This window comes from Thrips palmi, unplaced genomic scaffold (assembly GCF_012932325.1).
Source record: "Thrips palmi isolate BJ-2018 unplaced genomic scaffold, TpBJ-2018v1 HiC_scaffold_8, whole genome shotgun sequence".
NCBI lineage: Eukaryota > Metazoa > Arthropoda > Insecta > Thysanoptera > Thripidae > Thrips > Thrips palmi.
The window spans coordinates 2,439,443-2,462,634 of record NW_023144635.1 but is presented as its reverse complement, the minus strand read 5'-3'; the positions used below and the strand labels follow the sequence as shown (position 1 = coordinate 2,462,634).

General features: G+C 50.1%; 2 protein-coding genes across 7 annotated transcripts; one reads left to right on the top strand and one right to left on the bottom strand.

Moving 5' to 3' along the window:
* Positions 1-1,306: 1,306 nt before the first annotated feature.
* Positions 1,307-21,432, top strand: LOC117653159 (protein NDRG3). Of its 5 annotated transcripts, XM_034398608.1 has the most exons (9): positions 1,307-1,456; positions 2,459-2,661; positions 3,858-3,911; positions 12,951-13,271; positions 13,352-13,640; positions 13,724-13,993; positions 14,085-14,169; positions 19,080-19,124; positions 19,783-21,432. In XM_034398608.1, the coding sequence occupies exons 2-9, from the start codon at positions 2,465-2,467 to the stop codon at positions 19,926-19,928; spliced, it is 1,407 nt and encodes a 468-aa protein (XP_034254499.1). In that variant the 5' UTR covers positions 1,307-1,456; positions 2,459-2,464; the 3' UTR covers positions 19,929-21,432. The 5 variants fall into 5 exon arrangements, 4 of the variants coding, with proteins under 4 accessions (XP_034254499.1, XP_034254501.1, XP_034254500.1 ...); XM_034398610.1 differs by lacking the exon at positions 2,459-2,661; XM_034398609.1 differs by lacking the exon at positions 19,080-19,124.
* Positions 21,354-23,149, bottom strand: LOC117653160 (transmembrane protein 98-like). Of its 2 annotated transcripts, none has more exons than XM_034398613.1 (5): positions 22,796-23,149; positions 22,284-22,484; positions 21,977-22,205; positions 21,662-21,871; positions 21,354-21,568 (listed from the first exon to the last, which is right to left on the bottom strand). In XM_034398613.1, coding segments are annotated over exons 1-5 (726 nt in total). In that variant the 5' UTR covers positions 22,798-23,149; the 3' UTR covers positions 21,354-21,484. The 2 variants fall into 2 exon arrangements, with proteins under 2 accessions (XP_034254504.1, XP_034254505.1); XM_034398614.1 differs by lacking the exon at positions 22,796-23,149 and adding an exon at positions 22,645-22,768.
* Positions 23,150-23,192: the final 43 nt, after the last annotated feature.

Genomic DNA, 23,192 nt, shown 5'->3' with positions numbered 1-23,192 from the left:
TTGTTATGTATTACCTGTAATTGTTGTGTAATAGCTGTAATTGGTGTGTAATACTGTGTAATTTATGTAATGACTGTATTTGATGTAATAGTCAGTAATTGCTTTCATAGCACTCTAATAGGTCTGTAATCGTCGTTTGTATTCGATGTAATCGTCTGTAATTGCTGTAATAGTATTGTAATAGGTCTGTAATAGCCGTAATAGTGAGGTAATACCCGTAATTGACAGATTAGCTGTAATAGAATGTAATTCATGTAATACTTTTCAAAAGGTATTAGTGTGTCGACCACTTTTAGGAGTGAATACCCCCTTGCCTGCTGCTCTCTTGCATCCCCAAGACGCCAAAGTTGTTTTCCTCGATAAATTGCTGGCCGCTGATCCCTCTTCCATCCCTGTTCTCCTCTGGGACTCAATCAGCCCCACGCCGAGGGGTCATCCCCTCCCTCCCCCTTCCCCCTCCTCCCCCTTCCTCCTCCTCCCCCTCCTCGCCAGACGTTACTGGGCAGAACAAACCTGTCCAAGACGTTCCAAGACAAACGGATAACTCGTGCGTTCGAGCAGACGCCGTGTCCGCTTGCTCGCGACGAGCCCCTCCCCCTCCCTCCGGACAACGAGGCGCAAAGCGTGAGGTGAGGGGTGGGTACCGAGGTGCAGCCGAGGGTCTTCGACTCGCCAAAATCACCGATTAATTACCGTCGCGCAACAACAAACACATACCATACACTTTGACTCGACATGATGAAAACACAAATAATCTTGCAGCCTCTCGACAAAGAAGGGCGTCCGTATCGACCTCGCCAGCATGTTCCGTCATCGTCGGGGACGAAGAAAATTTGAACGCTGGAAAGGAGACGCGACTGTTGAATAAGAGGTAAGTGATCAGATGATAATTCACTTACCATTGCAGCTGATGCTGCTTTCAATTTCGAAACTCCCGCTCCCTCTCTCGTGGACGAAGTGCATGCTGCGGCCGCTAGGTGGCGGCACAGTCCAGTCTCAAACGCTCAGCTTGCGGTGTTCCTCGCTTGGGGCGCTCTGGTCGCTATGCGAAATCAGGGGGGCTGCAAAGCGACTCGCAATGATTGTAGTTCGGTAATTGTTGAGTGGCAATCCGGCTGTCGGCTTCTTCCATCACCAATCGTGTACTTTCACGTATTCGCGCCGAACTTAAAAGGATTGGCCAAAACAATAACAATATAAATGAGCTACGGATTCAACGATTTCGCTGAACGGTACGCACAATTTTTCATAAGGAGATGGTAGCGCCCCTGCTGGAGGATAAGCAAACTCGTTAAGGGTGGGGAGGGGTTTTGTGGTTTGGTCTTGCAAGTGAGGCCTTCAGGGCGAAGCAAGCTATTCTGTCGTCTGCGACAGGAGAACGTCTCGTCAATAAATGTTTTGTGCCTAGTTAAGTGATTGTTTATACGTAACTCTTCACGGATAACCCTTATTATCGGTGAGTTTTGACCGAGAAAGACATTGTTACATATCCAGAGCAGACATTAAATTAGGGCTTCCAGCTTTGTGACTGTTTACGATGCTTGGAGCCCGAGAATGTTTTGCGTTGAACTTGTTTTGCCAGCCGTTCCGAAAGCGCACGATTTGATGGAGAAGCACAAATTGGTTTTGTTGCTACTTTTTATTTTTATAAACTTTTGTGGGACCAAGTTTTACAGCTGCCTTTTGTTTCGTGAGAAGTTCTCCTCGTTCGCTTTTTGGCGTTTGTCTGCTTGTCCACCAACCAAACTTTGTTTTGTGATCGTTTTGTTTCCCATTTTCATGGCCTGTGGGGAATGTTTTTCCTAAATTCATTTCATTATTTCTTAAAAATATCGTCTGACGTGTCAATTATATATTGTTCTTGTGACAGTTTAGGTTCTGTCAAAAATATAAGCTAGCATTTGCCGCTCTTTTTGAAATTGATTAAGCTTCTCAGCAATCAACTTTGATTGTGGGGATCACATTTTGTTCATCAAGTATAGAGTTTATTTTTCTCTATGACTCATCAGACATTTTTTACTGAGGTTTGTCATTTAGAGTGTCAAAGTATGTAGATGTAAATTTAGAACGCATGAAAATTTGGACTGCTGCAGAATTATTTTGCCTGCTTTGTTCTGTAATTGTGGGAATAAAGCTTCACACTTGGAGTGTTTTGATTTCTCATTAATTTTAATTTGCATCAACTGACATCTTATTAATGCATCTTTTGTAATCTATCAAGTAATTGCGTGCTGGCATTTGGAGTTAGACACTTTTACGATATTGCATGATATTAAGTCTAATAACCCGTCAATGTAGGTGTTTTTTTCTTAAATCCTCTTTTTGCACTAGTGGATAAAATGCAAGCATGGAAATAATTATCACGTTTATCAATTACTGTTTCATTTGCTACTCATTTTCATTTTGTTTTGTAATTTTGTTGCCAACATACCTCTGTTTTTTGTTTTCCCATTTTTAGGCTAAAATGCCTTCAGGACTAGGTGGCTCGTATAGGTCGTTAGCCGACGACGTATACAAGAGCACAACAGTTGCAGAGAACAAGTTTAATATGATAGAGAGTGTGAAGAAAGCTTTTAGCTTCGTGGCACCAAGCAACGGACGCTCTGACCCTCTGATTGTGCGAGATGATGGCCGCCCTGAACCCACCATAATGCCTGCAAGGTAATGATCTGAACTTTCATATCACTGTGGTGATGGTGAGAAGCTGTTGTTTCGGTGTCTTCAGAGGAGCAGAAGGTACATGTAATATGTGCATTGCAAACCTGTGTGCTGGAATGCTGGAACAATGTTCCAACACATTTCAGCTATAGGCCTTCTGCTCTCCTAAGACTGCTCTCCCTTCAAAACTTAACAGACTTGCCCTAGCTTGTCTTACTGGTCATAAAAAAGTTCCTTCTGCAAGGTGGTGGTAAAATATATTCAGTGAATAATTTAAGTGTATGAAGGGTGGAAGGGTAAGTGCTCATGTCACTTCTATCCTTTGTAAATATTTTGCAATACCATTTTAATGTGTACTGTTAAAGTGCCATACTGGTAGCCTGCTCCTGATTTAAAGCTCATACTAGATCAAGGCACAAGGCAAAATATGAAAGGGGCATGGTTTGGCTCAATTTTTATTTATTCTCTCTTTTATGTTTAAGAGGAGGCTGGCCCTTACAAACCAAATGCTTCCATCTTTCTGTAGAAGGGTAACTTCTTTTTTGCATTCATTCATTTGTTCATTCATTCCCAATTATCACATCATACTATACCTCTATCCTCCTGTAACTGCACATCATTTTTCTGTAACCTGATGCATGTTGTCTAATGTTCTGCCATTCATTCATACAATTCCTTATTTTATTTACGTATTTGAATAAGTTTGTGCTTTGCATGTTTGATTTCCTTGCTCTTTTGATGTTGTCAATTAGCATGGCAACTCTGATGAATTTAACAATGCTATTTATATTGCTTGGCTTTTATTATCTGTGCTTTGGGTAGCTTCTATATTTTGCATAGTGTGTGTACAAATGTTTATCATTAAGGACACTTTTTGAGAGGTCAGAAAATGGCCAATTTAGTTTTTAAAATATTGTATCCCTCTGTATATTTTTTTTTCAAAGCAGCAACTAGTTTTGTCATTTTTTAAAACAATTTTTTAAATTGCAGAGTTCAAATAAATTTATTTAAGGCTGTCCTGTATCTCATCTCCAGGAATGGTATGAGATATTGGCACCATAGTACATGAACTTAAAAAGTTTTGTAGAAAGTACTCAATACGGTTGAGCCCCTTAGTTAAAACTGTTGGTTGGATCATAATTATATGTAGTGCTTATTTTATGAGTTTGGCTTACTTATTGTGTGAATTTGTTTTTTAGGGACAACAGAAAAATGCCTACCGCAGGTACCCCCGAAGAAACTGCTCTGCTGGGGTAAGAATTACGCCTATCATCTTTTTTCGGTGTGCAGCTCTATGCCACCTATTAAGCTGGTGTGGAAGTGGTCAATATCATTTATATGGTCACTTAAATCAATGACGATTCAAAGCCCAGAAACATGCCAAGCGCGTATGATTTTCTTACCTGTGTAAAATCAGAGCCTGACTTATTTATTTTCTTACGAGTCATTTTTCTCTCTATTTTTCTCTCTAGCAGCATTCTCATTTATTACTGTGAAGTACAGAAGGTGGGGTTTTTGTTTCTTCCCTTTCTAGTCGTATTGATCTCCTTGATTCTAGCCATTCTCTGTATAGGCCAGTAGTCATTTTTACTCATTTTCCTATTGTTCATAGACTTTGAATGTATGAATTGCTCCAACCGTGTAATTTTATACTGAATCTTTCTGAGTAGCTTCTTGTGTAGCATACTGACATATACTATTTATCTAGTCTGATTTGCACATGTACCAATTTGCATGTAATTACTATGTACCTTTAGTTTTTGTACATCTTATTCTTTATAGAGGGAGTCGCTTCCATCCGAAAGATACTTAAGTCTATTTTATTCTTCTTATTTCTAATCTTTTTCCCTTGACAAGTTTTAAAGCAACGTTTCAGTCTACCCATGTTTCTTGGCTGTGTGCATGCTTGTGAGTGTGTAGTGAGTGCGTGTGTGTGAGAGAGTGCGCGGGCGTGCGAAGGACGCGCGCAGGGCGGGTTACCTTAGAAATTAATGGATCGCCGAGCGACATGAGACAATCGTGAAATCCAATAAAGCACACGGGTCGTTCCGGCTCGGGGCGGGGCGCGGCGGGGCGGGGGGTTCGTGAGGCGCGACCCCGGCCGCGGTGGGGTAGGCTATGTCTATGCTTCCTGGTCACGGCAGGTGGGACGGGGCGGGGCGGGGCGGCTTGTGCCGACGACTGCCTCTTGGCTGCGCGCTGTAAGCAAGTTGAGCAATTTCAGCGACATGCCCCCCCCCCTCCACCCCTCCCCAAAATCCAGGGTGCCTCGCCTCACCTCGGCGCGCGGCGCTCTTTGCGGCCTCGCGGCCTCGCCTTGTCCTTGCTCCGCGTTGCCCAGCGTTGCTCCGTCCCTCCTTCGCCTTCCTGAGGCGGGGCTGCGGGGCCTGCCAAGCCAGCGTGGCGTGGCGTGGCGTGGCGTGGCGTGGCGTGGCGTGGCGCTGGCGGTGCCTAGAGGGCCTAGAGGCTCGCCTGATATTGATCGCCAAGCTGCACTGTGTGGCGTGGATTGGGCCAAACGGTCAAGCCGAGTGGTCAGAACACGCACACCTGCACGCCCCGCGCCGGACGCGGTCCTGGGGCCACCCCATGGGCCACCCGGACCGCGCGGTGCTCCTGGTGGACCCCCTGGCCGAACCGAGGGCCCTCCCCTCCCCGCCGTCTGTCCCGCGGACAAGGACCCGGCCCAACCGCAGGATGGTTTACCACGCGGTGTTATCTCGTTCAGCGTGAGCAAGAGCCTTGCGGTGAAAAGGCTAAGAAATCGAATTTTGTCATGTCATGCTTGTGACCCCCACCCTACGGGATATAAACTCACACAATCTCGTTTTCCGTCAGTTTGCGCTCCCTCGCTGGGGGGCATCCAGAAATGATATTGTCGAAATGATTGAAATTCCGGTGGGCGAGGGGGAGAGAGGGCGTGGCTGGCGGCGGGGTGCGTGGAGGCGAGGCGAGGCGGCCCTCGGGCTGGCTCTGGCTCTGGCCCGGGCCCTCTCCTCCAGGCCCGGCCGGGGCGGAGGGCGGCTCAGCGAGAGAGGGCGACGCGACAGCGACGTGCCTTGCATTGCATCCGCTGCGGCTGTTTGTAGGGAAGCAAGAGCGAAGCGCGAAGCGAGGCGGAGGAAGTCGTCGAGTCACCTCCCTGGAATAAAGAGAGGCCTGGTGGGCCTGGCCCGGCCTGGCCCGGCCTGCTATGGCTCGGCCTGGCTCGGCTGGTCCAGAGCACGGAGCCACGGGAACGGGGCAGCCGCAGTGGCTGACGCGGCAGGTGGACGGCTACGGGACGGGCTGGCCCTGAGTTGGCCGTCGTCGGCCCGTCGGCACGTAACTCGATTACGGCGACGGACATTGTCGGGGCCGTGACGCCGCACCGTAAAGTCATCACGTTGGCCCTCGCTGCGTGCGGCGTGCTCGTGGCAGGCGAGGGCGGCTTGGAAGTTAGACCGGAGGAGCAGCTCTGTGTCGCCGGGGGTGGCGGCGGCGCGGGCCTGGGGGCGGCGTTGGCGGCGGCGGTCCTGGAGCGGCGGGGAGGCGACCGGCCGGCGCCGCGGTCCGAGGCGCTGGCGGGCTGGGGCGGGCGGGCCACCCTCCATGCCCGGCACTCGGCCGGCACACCATGCGCCTGGCCCCTCACTTATTCACAAGACAAGCAAGTGCGGGGGCGGCCTGGGCCAGCCCGGACCTTTGACTAAGGACTGACTGCGGATGACGGCAAGGCGTCGAAGGCTTATTGCGGGGCGCGCGGCCCGGACTCACTCCGTGCCGCCTGCCGTGTCGTCATGGTGACGCGGCGCCGCACGCACTGCCGTCACGGCGTCACGGCGCATCCCGCCGACGTTCTGTTTGTGTTCCATTCCCCGTTTTTACCTTCCGCCGTCCGGGCCGGGCTCGCTATCAAAACTTCCCCGCCGTGGCCTTGGGCGCGTCCTCACGCACGCGACGCAGCGCGACTCCAATCACGATAGCCCACGCCAGCGGTCTCGTCGCTCTGTCTCTCTCGCGCTCGTGGGGCGTGGCGTCGGGGTGCGAAAGGGACAGCGCAACGAGAGCGCTGCGGCTGCGCCGGTCCGCGTGCGCGCGTTCCTGGCGGTGGTTTTTGGCAGTGGCCGCGGTCCGGTCCGGCCGGCACCTGGCCGCCGTGCGCTGAGCGCGCTGAGCGGCTCGGAGCGGCTCTTGGCTCTTGACGTCTCCGAGCCTCGCCACCTGTCTGCATGCCCGGCGCGTGCGGCCGGTGCGGGCGCGGCGTCCGGCGGGCAGGCGGAGCACGGACGTGTCGCCCCATCATCCGGCCGGGCCGGGTCGGCCGGGCCGTCGCCACGTGACCACGACACCACGTGACGACGGCAACATGAGCTTTGTGGAAAGGCGTCGGGGCGTGGCCGTCGGCCGTCGGCCGTCGCGGCCAGCAGTCGCTATCGGCTTGTCGGCGCGGCGCGCGGCGTCCAACGACCCCTCGCTCTCGCCGCCGGCCAACTGGTTGTCATCGGCCCCCTCCCCCTCCTCCCTCCGGAAGCCATGCAGCCCTTGAAGCCCCGGAACCTCCCCTTCCCTGTCCTTGCCTGCGTCTTTCTCTCTCTCATCTTGGCGCCGCCGTGTGCGAGAGAGACAGCGACGAACCGCTCTTCTGGATCGCCCGGCAGTACACTGTCTTGGCCGGCCGGCCGGGCGCGCCGCGCGGGCATTGTCGCCGAAGTGCGCCGTGCGCTGCCGCGTGGCCCCGACCCGACTCATATCTTCCAGTGACTTGTCGCTGCAATTGGCCTCCTCGAGCGGGCCGTGCGGGCGGCCGAGCTGGTCGTGCTGGCTGGAAGGAGGATGGGCCGCGTTGACCCGGGCCGAGGGCCGAGCGTTGAGAGCGACGGCTGCGATGCGTGCAGGCCGTGCCGGCGGCAGCGTCCGTCTTGCCAGCCGGGCCAAGGAAAACGGCCTCGAAGCGAAATTGTGCCATTAGTATACACCGCGAGGGGGAAATTAAAGTTTCTGCCTCGGTACTTTCTGTTTCTTCCGCCTGGCCTCGCCAGTGCTCGCCGGGCGTCGCGGTGTCGTGTCACCTTGTTGTACCCGGTGGACCAGGCCGGCCAGGCCCGCATCCTGTACGTCGGGGGCGGCGGGGGGCTCGGCCTGCCCGCCTGGCTGCTTGGCCTGGCTTGGCCCCACAGCGCGTCGCTAATAGGGTAGATGGGGCCGCCGCCCCGCCAGGGCCGCCAGCCTGGCTACCCGCACTGTGTGAAATCTGGCGTGATTGTCCCGGCCTGACGCAGCCTGGCGGGGGCGGCCCGGACAGCCTCTGGTCAGCGTCGGGACAGAGTCGACGTCGGGCCAACTATAAATGTCCCGTCCTGTCCAGTGTCCAGCCGACGAGGCGTGAGGCGGCCCCAGGCCCCGGCGGCGGCGGAGCGGTGGAGCGTGGCGGGGACTGAACGCACCACAAGACGCACCACACGGGCGTTGCCGCTCTGTGCGCCGCCGCTGCGCCGCTGCGTCGCTGCAGCCAGCGCAGGGGCAATCAGGGGTTGGGGTAGGCAACCCGGCCGCTCGGCTGCGCGACGGGCCGGTATCGCCAGGCAGGCAGGCGCCCGGCCACCGCCCGGCCACCGCCAACAACACCGCGACACTGCAAAGCTCGGCGATCCCGCGCGCAGCAGACTGATTCCGGAAGCCGGGATCATCACTCTGTCTCTCTCGGACGGAATGGGACGTCCCACGAGTGCGAGAGAGACCGAGCGACGGAAACGGCTCCCGGAATGAGACTGCGGAAACTCGCTGGCGTCACGCGGCGTGACTTCGTTTTGAGGCCCCGTGCGACGTGTGACGCGACGTGGCCTGCACTGCTTGCAGTGGCTCGAGCAGTCCATAACCTGCCCGCGTGTCAGCCTGGCGTCAGAGTGCTCGATGCGCATGCATTAGAAAGGCGTGGGCAGTGTAGGGTGCAGGACGGGCAAGAGAAGGCGGCATTTCGCCCTGCCCGCGCCAGAGGGGAGGGAGTGGAGTGGCTACCCGCCGTGCCCGCCGGGGGGCCGGGGGGCTGGGGGCTTGGGGGCCGGGGCCAGCGAGCAACAACCTCTCAAGTAGGACATGCGAGCCTTCCCCCGCCCCCTGGCTGGCCCGTCACCGTCATCCCTTGAGTGGTCCATCCCTGTACACTTGTCGGGGTTCCGAGTGCGCGCCTGCAGGCTGATTCCGAGAGTCGTTTTCGTCGCTCTGTCTCTCTCGCACCCATGCGGGACGCCCCATGCGTGCGAGAGAGACAGGTTGACTTTCGGGACGAGCCTGCCGGTGCCGCCACGCCGCCGACACGGTGCAGTGACGCACCTTGCTGCGGCCTTGCCCGCTTTTTGCTTTTTGCGCCGCGTTTTCGCCACTCCTGTCCAGTAATGGCCTCCGCCTCCGGGAGCCGCCCAGTCCCGCCCGTCCGTGCCGCCGTGCCGCCGTGCCGCCGTGCCGCCGTGCCGCCGTGCCGGGGCTCTTATCGTGGAGATTACAGTGTTAGGGGGTCAGGCACGGCAGGCCGACGGCAGGCACGGCGCGGGCAGTAATCGCCCCCACCCCCCGCCTCTTTATGCCCCCTTCCTTTTTTCCCCGGGGCCGCCCTGGCGTGGCGAGCGCCCTGGCCACCACACCATGGCTGGCGGCCTGGCGGGGCGCGGCGCCCAGGACATGAACCTCGCGTGACTGGGGTTCGAGGTCAGATCTGGATTATGCAGAGGGCTGGCTCTGGCTTCGAGTCGAACCCGAACCGAGTCGAGAAAGGGCAGAAATAGCCAGGACTGCTTCTTCCGCGCGCGGCCCGCCAGGGCCCGCCCTCAGGCCGGGCCGGCGCCGGCTGCCCCAGGCTGCCCCGGGCTGCAGACCGATTCCGCGAGTCTCTCTCGCACTCACCCCTGTAGGTGCGAGAGAGACAGAGCAGAAACGGCTTCTTTTGGGCTGTGCCTGGGGCCTGGCCATGGCGGGTGCGCGGGCGCCCGGCGCCCCACACCATGGCTGGCGATGTATGGCAGGGGCGGCGGCGGCGGCCACGGCTGAACCGGGGTACCGAGGGTTGCTCGCGGCGAGGCGAGGGCTCCGCTGGATCTAGCAGGGCTGCGGCCTGCCTCGGCGCGCCGACCGAGCTCTCGCGGTCGATAGCCAGGCGGGCACCCTCGTTCCAGCGCCGGCCGCTGCCAGGCCCGCCCTCAAGCGGCGTGGCCGGCTGCCGGTGCCGCCGGCTGCCGGGGCTGCGCCGATCCGCGGCCTGGCTCTGCGGCCTGGCCCCGTGTGGCCTGGCGTGGGCCTGGCCGTGGGCTGGCGTGGTGGCCTGTGCCTGGGCTGGCCGGGGGCCTGGCCGTGGGCCTGGCCGTGGCGCCTGGCCGTGGCCTGGCCGTGGGCCTGGCCGGGGCCTGGCCGGGGGCCTGGCCGTGCGGCCTGGCCGTGGGCCTGGCCGTGGGCCTGGCCGTGGTGCCTGGCTCGTGGGCCTGGCCGTGGGCCTGGCCGTGGCCTGGCCGTGGGCCTGGCCGTGGGCCTGGCCGTGGGCCTGGCCGTGGCGCCTGGCCGTGGGCGCCTGGCCTGCGGGCCTGGCCGTGGGCCTGGCCGGGGCTGGCGTGGGCTGGCCGTGGTGGCCGTGGCCTGGCCGTGGGCCGGGCCGGCCGGGCCGGGGCCTGGCCGTGGGCCTGGCCGTGGGCTGGCCGGGGCCTGGCCGTGGGCCTGGCCGTGGGCCTGGCCGTGGGCCTGGCCGTGGGCCTGGCCGTGGGCCTGGCCGTCTGCCGTGGCCGGCCGTGGGCCTGGCCAAGTGGCGCCGATGGCGGCGCCCACTGGCCAGGTCTGGGCGAGGCCCGCCCGTATGGCAGGGCGCGGGCGGAGACGGCCAGGAGGACTGGCCACGGCGGCCACGGCGGCCACGGCGGCCCAGCCCAGGTTCCCTGCCCGCTCGAGGGTATCGATTGACTTGGTCGTCATGGCAACTCGACAACAAACGGTTATCAGCCCATCGCCCAGTCCCTCCCTCGTTATTTCTTGGCTAATTTGTTTGGCCGCGGACACGCATCCCATCCCCCGAGGCAGAGGCGATGCTACGGGAGCTCCTCGGCGGCTGGCTGCCCTGGCCAAGGCCCTGGCCGGGGCGGGGCGGCCGCGGGGGGCCAGCACGCGGCCCGCAGCACCTCGCGCGCCCAGCACCGCACGCGGCGGGAGACTGCGTTCGGTATACAGATACAGTACACTACTTTGTCTCTGGGCGTGGCGGCGCGTGGCGCAGGAGCCTGCTGCACCGACCTGGCGCGCCGCGCGCTCGCGCAGTCGCACGGCGCGGATGCAATCCCAGGCAGCGAGTCAACAAGCCTCGCTGTGGTGGGCCCCATGGCGGGGGGCCCGGGATGGGGACGCATCCGCGCGCGGACGGGCTTTGGCACTGCACGTTGATTCCGGAACGGTGCTTCGTCGCTCCGTCTTTCACACCTTTCCGCTCCTCGAGTGCGGGAGAGGCGGAGCGACCGTTGCGGAATCAGCCCACTGCCAATCATTTCCAGCGCGTCGAAATGCGAGCGGCGGCGGCGCGGCGATGGCGCGGCCCGCGGGGCTTGCCGGACTGTCCGCTGGTTGTGCAAGGCGGCAAGGCTCTCGGCCCGCTTAGCGCTTAGCGCGGCCTCGCGACAAGCCGCCGTCGCACGCGGCGCCTCGCCTCGCCTCGCCTCATCAGGTGTGGCGCGGTGGGCGGAGTGTGCCCCACACCGAGTCCTACAGGCCGAGCCCTGCCGAGCGCCGCGGGGGGCCGAGTTGAACCGAAGGCAACGTCGCTCGACGCTACCCGTGCCGAGTGGCCCGCTCCGCCCGCTCCGCCCGCTCCGCCCGCCAGAGGACTTGGCCGCGCTCTGGTTATCTCCGGTTCCAACCGGGAAGTAGCCGCGGCGCTCCGCCTGGAGGCCTCCGTGGTGGAGCCCGCGGTGGAGGGGCGCGGCGCGCGGCGCGCGGGGCGGACGGGCGGGCCAAGGGGTGCATCCTGGCGCTCCGTTCGGACATCGCTGATGACAGCGCGATGACGGCGCAATGGCGGACGGGCCCCGGACGTGCCTCTTTCCCCTTGTGCCCCTTGAGCCAGGCCGCGGCCATGCTGGCGGGCGAATTGCTCTCTCGGCCGGGGGTCGAATTTCGATTACCACCTCCGCCCGCACTGCCCCATGTCTCGGGTACGCGGCGCCCTTCTTGGCCCTGTCGTGTCCACTCTTAATTTCCCCCACCCCCTGCCTTTGCACCCCCGCACCCTGGGCACCCTGGGCACCCTGGGCATCCTTACCACGCAGCCAATAGAACCACACGAACAATGAGCGGCCAAAAAGAATAGGATTCAGATTGAACGTGAGCTCTGGCCTCGCCGCTTGCCGCTCCCAGTCCCAGCCAGCTGCCCCCGTGCTGGGCTGGGCTGGTCGCGGGGCTGGTCGCGGGGCTGGGGCTCCAGCAACAGGGTGCACCCTGCCTCGGCCCCCTCGCCCCCCTCGCCGCGTACAGCAATGCAGGGCTGTGGGTCCTCTGACGTCAGCAAGGGCCCATCCTACAACTCCGGCCCTTACTTACGTTTCATCAGTTGAACTCAATGAACGCATGCCACGTGTGCTCGTGGCGTCTGTCCACCCAGGCCCAGATGCGCTGACGTGCTGATCCAAACGGATCCAAAGACCTTTGTTATTTGCCCTCTGCATTTGCGTTCGGATTCGACCTTTGGGTGCGCATGTTTCGGCTTCGTCCGGGCGGGCCGGCTTGTACTGCCCGGGCTTGGCCTGGGCTCGCTTCGCCCGCCGCGCCCGCCGCGCCTCGCCCCGCCGGGACCCGATCAATACGACAGTTTCGCATCTGGGTCACCGGCAGCGGTCTCACCCTGGCCTGCCCGTCTCGCCCGTCCCACCCGTCCATGCCTTGTTCCTGCACCCCCGGCCTCGCCAGCCCTGGCCCGCGTTACCTTGACCTTGGGCAGGGCACGGTGCGGGCCCATCACGGGCCTCACGCCACGACCCCGTTGGCCAACCGCCCCATGGCCAACCCCCCCATGGCCAAGTCCCCCATGGCCAAGTCCCCCATGGCCAAGTCCCCCATGGCCAAGTCCCCCATGGCCAAGTCCCCCATGACCAAGTCCTTCATACATAGGTCCTCTAAGGCCAAGTCCTCCATTGCCAAGTCCTTCATACCCAAGTCCTTCATACCCAAGTACTCCCGGACCAAGTCTTTCAGGGCCAAGTCCCCCATGTCCTAGTCCTCTCGGCCAAGTCCGCCGCCCCCAGGGCCAAGTCCGCCGCCCCGGCGTGACGGCATGCTTCCTCTGCTTGCAGCAAGATGCCGTCAGACTCCATGGACGACATCGAGCTCAAGAAGATCGACCTGCAGTTCCCCGCCGTGCGCTCCATGTCGAGGGACGACTCCGCTGTGTCGGAGGAGCGCGTGGAGACGGCCCGGGGCTCCGTGCTGGTGGCCGTGCAGGGTGACCGGGCCAAGCCCGCCATCCTCACGTACCACGACCTCGGCCTCAACTACATCTCCAGCTTCCAGGCCTTCTTCAACTACATCGACATGCGCGCGCTGCTGGACAACTTCTGCGTGTACCACGTGAACGCCCCTGGTCAGGAGGAGGGCGCTGTGCCGCTCCCCGACGAGTAAGTGCTCAACCCTTTTGTGTAACACTTGAAAAAAAAAAAAAAAACTGATTCTCAGTCATTTGTGTTTTTCCTTTCAGTTTTGAATACCCCACCATGGACGAGCTGTCTGAGCAACTGATGTTTGTACTGAGTCACTTCGGCCTTCGGCACGTCATCGGGCTTGGGGTTGGGGCTGGTGGCAACATCTTGGCTCGCTTTGCCTTGGCCAATCCAGAAAAGGTCGAGGCGTTGTGCCTTATCAATGTAGTCTCCACACAAGCTGGATGGATTGAATGGGGCTACCAAAAAATGAATGCCAGGTATCTTCGCTCTAAAGGGATGACTCAAGGTGTTTTGGATTACCTTATGTGGCACCACTTTGGAAGGGTAAATTTTTAACTTTCATTTGTCTGATCAGTCATATTATCATCATCCATGTATCAGAATATAATTGTAAAATCTCTTCACAGGGAACAGAAGAAAGGAATCATGACCTGGTTCAAGTATACCGCAACTACTTTGAAAGACAAGTTAACCCTTCTAATTTGGCATTGTTTATTGATTCTTATGTGAGACGTACTGACCTTAAACTGACTCGCGAACTGGAGCCCAACCGTCGCAAAGAGAGTGCAACCCTTCAAATGCCTGTGATGAACATTACTGGCTCTCTGAGCCCCCACGTAGATGATACAGTCACTTTAAATGGAAGACTCGATCCTACCAACTCATCTTGGATGAAGGTAAAAGTGTTTGTTTGAGAAAGCCTGTTCTAATTGCATAACACTAATTTTTACTGCTTCCAAGGAATAACTTTTTATATTTCTATCCTAGATTTCTGACTGTGGAATGGTTCTTGAAGAGCAGCCTGGGAAAGTTGCAGAGGCATTCCGGCTCTTCCTCCAGGGTCAGGGTTACGGTAAGTCATGCAGCCCAGTCAGTACACCAATGCAAGGAGCATCAAGTGCTATGAGTTAGTCAAATGTTTAATGTAGATTTCGTTATATTTATCATGTTGTGTGAATCATAATCTCTCTACTGAATGGCTTCATGGCAAAAGAAAATGTTTTTTTGTTAAACTTTTTAAGAATTAATTGTGGTGTGGATTTAATTAATAATGGTCTCTTGAAAAAAGTTGGTTATATGTAACATTCCCATTCAGTTCCGATAAGCAATTGTTTGAGTGACTTTAAGTGTTTAGTGTAAAATATCAGGTTCAGGTGTACTTCTAAAACATCCGTGCTTACCTTTCTATGAGTGATACTAAGAGCTTACCTGCTTTATTGATTCCTCCTTGAATTTGCGCATGAGCCTCTTCCTTTTGGTGTTTGTCTTGCATGGAGGTTGTAACATTTGGGATTGGTGTGAGTATAGTACAAATTTGCCATGTGTAGAGAAGCATATGAAAAGTGTAATATGTGACCAGAAACTGGGACTCAACCAACACTTGGTGATTCAAGGTGTGTTATTGTGTGGAATGCCATTCTTGCTGACTAACAGCTTCTTTTATATGCCTTTATACTTATTAAGACATCCCTCTGTTGTACATTTTGACTTGTCTGGGTTCACATCTCAGAACTACCTGCCCTGAGTTTCCTCATATATTTAAGTAAACTATCTATTTTTGTCTTGACGGCCCTAAACTTTGAGTTGTTTGCTCAAAAATGCTTTGTCTTTTTTGTTAGCCTTCCACATGCCTTAAAGCTACTAAGGATGCTGCATACTCAGTAAATTACATGACACTCAATGCAAAAATAATTTTTTTCTAGTCTTATTTAGTAATTTTTCTTTTGTTTGTAACTGGACACATTCATTTCTGGTGCTTTATCATGTGTTTTGGTTTCATTTCGAGAGAAAGAGGGAGAGAGAGAGAGAGAGAGAGGGAGGGAGAAAGTTGTTAAAAATATGAAATTATAAAAAGAGAATGCTGTATTGGGCTTAAAAGCACATCGTAGCAAATGCTAATTATAGGTACTGTTCTTGTGTTTTTAACTGAGTATGAACTTTGCTCTGAGGGTTTCTTGTGGCTGTGAGGCAATGTTAAATTATCTGCACTCACTGAAACTTTGAATACTGCTTTGCAGTAACTGCATGTAGGAATAATAATAATTATTGATATAATGATTAACTAGTTTTTATCATGGGGAGTTGTTCTTTCTGTCAGAGTTAATACACAGCTCATATACTTATTAATCTGAAAAATAGCGAGTGCCATTCTTCCCAATTACATCCCGTGTATCTATTTTCACCCAAGAAATGGAAGTGTAGAATCCCAATTTTTGGTTTTGGTCAGGGGTAAGAATCTTATCAGTTTAAAGTATGTTCAGATATGTTTCAATCTCATTATCTCTTTCTGCTTTTTACCCTAATGGTCTTTTGTCATCCAACTTCAAGTACAGCCCATGTTCGTTTAGGGAAGAGGTGGCTGCAAGAAGCAAGGGGTTGGGCCAGGCATTGCAATGATGAGGGACCAACCGAGTCAGAGGGGACTTGTTTGTGATACTGATAACAATTTTTAAGTGCCCTTCATTTCCATTTTGTGTCCACTGCTACAGCTATTGATGCAATATCCATGTAAAATCATATTCTTTCCTTCTTTTTTATTTGTCTTTTCTCTTTTAAGCTTATGTGATTCTTTTTTACCAGTCTTAACTACCACATTCAAGTGTTATTTTTGAGTCTATTGACTTCATCACTACATCTAATCTTTCTTGCAGTACTTCGAGTTTCTGCCGGCAACTTACTCTGATAATTCGACTACACTTAGCCAAACAGTAATTAATAGGAAAGATTGAATTCTAGAGAACAACTCTTCTTTTAACATCTTTTAAGTTACTCATTCAGAGACATCATATAACCATTGAAACAACTAATTTATCAAACGGTGTGCTTAAAGTTGTCTTGCTACATGTTTTATCGAAATTCAAAGCTGTAAAATATTGGCCAAATTTTAAGTACTTAGTATGTTGGCTGTAAAATAAGAGCCTGTTTTTCTGTTGTGGAGAATCTTAGTGCTTTTGCACATAGATGAATATTCCTTACACCTCTTTTAAGAATAGATCTCCATAATCAATAATTAACAGTCATGGACTTGAATTTAGTAAAAGTAGCGACCAACGTCAAACTGATCAACTCATATCCCTATTGTTGGCTATATTGGTTATAAGGTGGCAGGATTTCAAATCTGAAGTATCATTTGTAGCAGCTTTAAATTGTCATTTTTCAGAGTGTGTTACTATAAAGCTGTGTAAACAGCACGTACTGTTGAATTAAAATAACTGAGGCTTGTGTGCTGAACAGTAATGATAGGTACCTAGGTCTCAATTTATAGTTCAAAGTAATTTCAAAGTACCTCTAAATAATGTGGAGATTTCATTGTTATCACTTATTTTGTACGGTGTGTGGTAAAAACAGTTCTTCATAATGTGCTCTTTGGAAGATATTTTTTTTCTAGTTTACCAAGACAACTAAAACAAAAGATTCTTCATTATGCTATCAGGGTAAAAATGCTGTTTTGTTGTGAATTATTGCAGTTGCAAGTATGTTACCGATTCAATTAAATTAGGAATAGCCTCATGGCGCAAGCTTTTCTTATAATTGAACCCTCTACGTATTACTTAAAACGTGTTAGCTTAGTCGCAATTGTCCTACCATCTTAGGATTGTATTGAACAGTTATAATTGATTATAGTGTTTTTTCCCTGCCACTTGTGATCAACTTCTTTTCAACTATTGTCTACTTCTGATTACGTTTTTGAAGAGGGAATCAATGGAGAGGCTTATGTTAGTACAGTATATCCTGAAGACAATTTGATAATAACATGCCAAATTTTCATAAGGTTTAATTGTCATGGAACGTGCAATACAATCTTTAGCTAGTGAGTCACTTGTAAGTAATGTGACTTGAATTGGAACTACTAGTACTTCTCATTTCTAACTGCTATTCCATCAGGGTAGACATATTTTATGGATGATTATTTATGAAGCCTGCATTGCTTAACTTGATGATCTGTGAATTTTTTTTTTGTACTGGTTCCCCTATTGTCATGTCATTTATACACCTGATCATTGTTCAAAAATAATTTCAGCCTTCCTTAATTCAAATGCAGCTTATCTAAACTGAATATACAAATTAACTTTAACACTTTTGAAATCAGGCTGGGCCAATGCCAGTAACATGCTATATACCAGACTTATTGAAAATACTGAACCTTTGCTTGTGCCACAGTAGTTGAAGGGACTTACCTGCTCTATTTTTGTGCTTTGATATCTGGCCCTTGTGAGTGAAATCTTCTCCTGGGAGGGACTGATGCAATCAATGGGTGATCACAATCACTAGGCTTCTTTAGTGGCATGCTTGGTCACATGTTCATTTTGCTTATTATTCATTGCTCAACAGATACTCACTGTTCCCTTGATTCATTGTCATCAGAGATGATGTTTGTTTAATGTCACATTGTCTTTGTTACTTCATGGAGATAAATGTTTTGTGATTTGACTGAACTTTTCTATGTGTTGTTTTCCTCCCACCTTATGCTTTCATCACTTAAAAAAGAAAATCAAATTTCTGACTAACAGCTGTTTTTTTTTTTTCATTACCATTAACACTGCTCTCTTCCTTGGTTTTGGTGTAGGGCTAATTTCACTGTGCCATTTGTAACTGGTAATAACTGGACCATACATACACTAATTTTATTTCAGTTCGCACATCATTCAAAATCTCAGGGGATTCATACAGTTCATATTATTTTTTACTTTTTATGTGTTTACTATTCCATAAACGTGAACCACTACATGGCTTTGATCTGATTGATTTGCTCTATGTTCCGATTTGTGTTTCACTGTGTCACACTGGAGAAAACCGAGCGGTATGTATGTAGAAACTGCCTTTTCAGTAGAACAAGCTGTACGTGCCACCAAACAATTTGCACATACTTTGCTGCATTCCCGGACAAACGTAAACTTAAAGGAAAATTGGTTAGCAGCAGCTGCCTGTCTAGATTTACTAATAGAGGCTATGTTTTCTTCACATAAAAGAAGGGAATTGGTGATGAACTTCTCTTTCGAGACAAAGTTGTGGGCCAAAAGCACTTTTTAAAGAAATCAGAGTGTCTGGTTTGTATTAAACCACTGAGAAGTAATTTTTATTCTAATTTTAAAAATTTGCTAAGTGTAGTCTCAGCACAGTCGTTTTTATGTGTCTGTGGGTAATTTTCTTGTCTGCCTTCGGAATTGAGTGGTATTTTGGCATGGTTTTTGCTTTTCTAAATCACTTGAGAGGAACTTTCCGTTGCACCCTGGTTTTGTTGCAAAGTCCGGGATGTTTGGGGTATTTCCTTATCTATAATCTTCTTTCCTCTATCCTGCTCTTGCGATTTGCATGGTATTTGGGTTGCATTGTTGAAGGAAGGTATCAGTCTAATTGCTATTTGTTTTGTTCCTATTAGGTTCAGCACTTTGTTGTTCAGGATTGGAGCTCACATCTTGTAACATTTATAGTCATTATACATAAAAAGCCAAGGTTTAGTTTAATTATGAAGGAAAGAAGGTAGAATCTGGAGCTTATTGGAAAATTGCAAAATCTGGGAAAGAAAAAAAAAAAGCTTATGCAAAAGTGTATTGTCTTTTGTAGAAAACAAAAAAGTAACTAATGTTATGCTGCTAGTATCATTACTTCACAGATGGAACTAGATTTCAAATCATATGAAATTTCGAGACCAATTTAGTTGTGCTAATTCAGATTTAGTTGGAAAACCAAACCTTGTGTTTCTGTTTCCATCTTATCGTCAATACCATACCTCACATAGGTTGTTTTCTTTTTTGACTGCAGCTGTGAAACTGTCCCGCAAGCTTTCATCCTCTTTGTCAGCTGAAGGTAAAGGTAACTAGTGCGGCAATTAGCACATGTAGGCGCTCCATGCTCCCCACGCTTGGCCTAGTACCACATGTAAGTGTTTGTTTGCCTTGTTTTATATTATGAAGAATGATTCTCAATAACAAAACCATTCTTCCAAACTGATTTTTTTTAATTTTCATTTTCTTTGTTCTTCATCTTTGTGTGCTTTGCTCCATTGCTGGGATTTTTGTCCAAAATTCATTGTGCTACTTGTGTTTTACCTGCCCCTCTTGTAGACCAAATACCATTGAACAAAATATCCTAATCCATCCTCAAAGCTCTGTTTCCATTTCCACAATTTAAATGACTTTTTAAAAGTTTTTTTGATAGCACAGTTTTACTGCTCTGCAGCTGCCTTTTCACTGCAGCTGAGTGTATACTAGTACAATCTCATTGATTTAGTACTATTTTCTACACATTCAGTTTTGCATATTTTCTGTAGTCCCTTTCATTTGGAAAGCCTTTCCTTTACTGCCAAAATATGCATGATGCAATTGCACATTTATATCTTGAATATGATTGATGAAGTTCACAACTGTCTTTGAGCTTTCAGCACAATAGAGTCACTCATTTATTTACTTTTTTTTCCTCAGTTGTTTTCAAATATTGTCACTGAACAAAAACTTTTACTTTTCAGGTATGATCAAGGTTCCCACTGCTCGCCTATTCGACTTCACCCGTTCTGCCTCATTGGATGACTCAGATTTGCTCTCTCATGCTCATTGGTCCAATGCATCCATTCATATCACAGAAAACCCAATATCGGAGGCAGTTGCTTGTTAAGAGGTTTGTGCTTTTGTGCAGAAAGATTATTAGCACCACAGTTACCCACTTCTGAAATCATTAAATTAAAAGCTTTAAATTGTCAACTTGACAACAGAGTCTGCACTCAAGTTCACCCTTAAATGTTTCCACTGCCTCTTTGATGTTTTGAAAGAATGGAACTGTAAGTCGCATTTTGTTGTATAAGGGGTGAGAATAAAATCAAGCAGACAAGTGGTCATACGATACCAAATATAGTTCAACGTGAGGTGATGAAATCAGTATTGTGACTATTGATGAGAGATTGGCATGTTCTGTTGTAAGATATATTTGTGTCTTGGAGTAAGTTCCTTTTCAGTACATATCTTGCCTGTCTACTAACAGGCATGTTCTAGATTTTATTGTTTTAAAAACAGCAATATATTGACTTTTGACTTAAACAACTTCTATTTCGACATAGTCTTAAAAGATTTTAGCCGGCTGTATTAATTTATTGTTGTCATTGCATTTATCGCTCTGTTTTACTATCCATGCAGTAGTACTTGGCCATTTTATTTTTTATTACTTAATGTATACCTGGAACTGGAAGGATTGACTGAAAACTACCCAAGGAATGAGGATTATTATATTGGGTTCAAACCTTGATAGTTTACTAGGAATGAATTCCATATCTTTTAGTTTGTTTTTTTCTAGTCAATTTGTCATATTGAGGTGGTTTGAAAAATTTTTCCGAATATCATTTTTACTAAGTTATCTTGTCTGAAAAGACAGTACCTGTGGTGTTTTCTTTTCATTTTTCATTGCATTAAGTTCATCAGGCTATATAAGCCCCTCAATATTTTAAACTGGCACATAAAAGCATAATATTTTTGTAGCAGCAGAACCACCCTAATTAAAATGAAATCTTATGAGGCAATATGTAATCTAAGCCATGTTAAATTACTGCTTGTTTTTATTTGTATGACCTCTGGACCAACAACCACGTTGTCAGTGTTGTTGTATGACAGCATTGTAATTAATGGAAAGGTAACAACCTGCTCATACATTTCAGATACGTAGGTTCATAGATATTAGTTGTATTGTTTCTGCTTTTTGTTTGAGAGAAAACTGGAGAACCACATTAGGGGAGGCAAAATGCTCTGTTTCACTGTTGCTGAGTAAACAATTGCAAGTGTGTGTGTAAATAATTAAGTACATATTTACTGTGCTTCTAGCTCAACTCCCACATTGCTAGTTTGAAGAAAACTTGAATGCCTTTCAAGATTGTTTGGCTACCACAAAGAGCGTAGTTCAGTCCTCATATTCTGTAAGACATTAATTAATCAATATCTATTATTTTAAGTGTATTTTAAGGAAGATGCATTGTCTGTGATCTCATTGTTTGTATCAAGTGGATGAATGATGAAGATAAAAAAGGAAAGAGAATTCTTAAATTTTGTGAGATCATTCTGTATGCTGTGCTTTTATGACCAAAAGCTTGTAACCCATATCAACTTTGGTTATGAATAAATACTGTAAAATATCAGTGAAGACACTTCTTTTCCTTGTTGGGCACTCATCAGACACTTTTTGATATTCTAGCCTTGAACAGTGCTCAGGTTGGATGAGTTCTGTTGTATACGACAGCTCATTTCTTGGGATATTGCAGCATCTCGAAGAACCTTCAGAAATATACCAAATTTAAGGGCCCATGTATATATGGAGCAGCAGATAATTATATTCCCTATGAATTAAATTTTTCCGACATCACTTACCTTCAAGTGGGAGTCCATTGACAGAAGTGCTTGATCAATCCAATCAAGGCGCTGGGAGCGTCCAGGAGAGCACCCATGTCTGGTTACCAAAGACAGGTTGGTGACAGCCAATACCAAAGCAGCTGTTCGGGCTTCTAAAAGCCTTGGATCAAGTGGGGGATACATTGATCTTACAACATCATCAACTCTTGGAGAAATTCGTCGTGCTACCTAAACACAAACAAATGATTCATTTGTGATAGTCTAACACATAGCATACATTTGATTTTTCAAACTGAGTGTCATGTGAGAAATAGTGTATATTTAAATAGTTACATTCATTATTTGGGATCCTGTTTTGTGATTAGTCAGAGGGCCCATTGCTAGAGCTGCCAATCGTTCAGTCAATTTGTGGCAAGCACGCAAAACAGCCAAAGTGTGCGGAACCAATCCCGTGGCATCATCAATCCACTGTTCATCCGCCAAAATTTCTTTTATATCAGGATGCAAACACACGTCACCGAGCTCAAGCTCTGCATCTGGTTCAATCAAATGAATATCCGGCCTGAAATTGAAAACCAATGTAAGGTGATGTGCTAGTAGTAGTTAAGAAGATAATATCGCTAATAAGCTGGTATTACACCTTGCGTCGCAGCCACTGCATTTACTTCGTTTAATCCCACACACACCATTTCGGCTTAATTTCTGCCAGCATAGGATGACAAGAACTATGAGGGCACCTACAAATACAGCAGCGAGAACTCCAATAGCTACCATGACAACAGTCTCCATTCCACCTGTCAAGAGGGACGGCAAGGCAGATGCTGTCACACTTAAATTGGTCCTGGAACAGGAAAAAAAATACTAGATTGAGTTTGGAACTATAGAATTAATACAGTCATTGGTTGCCTTTTCCAAAAAAAGTTGTTTGTGGGCAATAAATTGGAAAAAAAAATTGAGAACGCCTCTTTTGAAGTCTTAAGACAATTCTTTTCAAAACGCACAAACTTTTGGTTTCTTGAATAACCTATTGGAATCAACCATTTCTAGATGCAACAGGTAGTCTGTTTTAAAAGGAAGTAGCCATGGGGAGTTTTCTCCCTCCAAACGGCTGAACATCAGAGCGATAGCCGTGTCGTGCGTCGCACTACGTACATGATATTAGAGCACACGGTCAGCTATAGCTTGTGCCTGTAGGGGAACTGGAACTGGAGCTGGATATGGATGCCAAACGCCCCCTGCCTGTGCCTGCCGAGGGGCCCGAGGCGGCCGAGGCCATGGGCCGCTGGTCTGGTCGCTGCACTGGTGCGCTGGATGACGAGACGACCTTGAAAATTTAACTGTGCGTGTGGCCGGTGTGGGCATCAATGGACATATTTTACACCATCAAACTGGAGGGACAACGACCGAATTTTGTTTCGCAGAACAAAATCCACCTTTGAGATTCCGTACAAGCGTTAAGGAACGAGAGTTAACAACCATAAGTTGAATGTTGCCGGGGTCGTGGAGGGAATGGACTTGGAAACGCAAGTTCCGTTTCCGGCTCTGTCGT

Bases quoted from the DNA above. Each gene is read 5' to 3' on its own strand.
- LOC117653159 (XM_034398608.1), top strand. From the start codon at position 2,465: ATGCCTTCAGGACTAGGTGGCTCGTATAGGTCGTTAGCCGACGACGTA. The intron at 13,272-13,351 runs GTAAGTGCTCAA...TTTTCCTTTCAG, and splicing joins GCTGTGCCGCTCCCCGACGA to TTTTGAATACCCCACCATGG. The intron at 14,170-19,079 runs GTAAGTCATGCA...TTTTGACTGCAG, and splicing joins CCTCCAGGGTCAGGGTTACG to CTGTGAAACTGTCCCGCAAG.
- LOC117653160 (XM_034398613.1), bottom strand. The intron at 22,206-22,283 runs GTGTAATACCAG...TTTCAATTTCAG, and splicing joins TGCAGTGGCTGCGACGCAAG to GCCGGATATTCATTTGATTG. The intron at 21,569-21,661 runs GTAAGTGATGTC...ATATTTCTGAAG, and splicing joins CAATGGACTCCCACTTGAAG to GTTCTTCGAGATGCTGCAAT.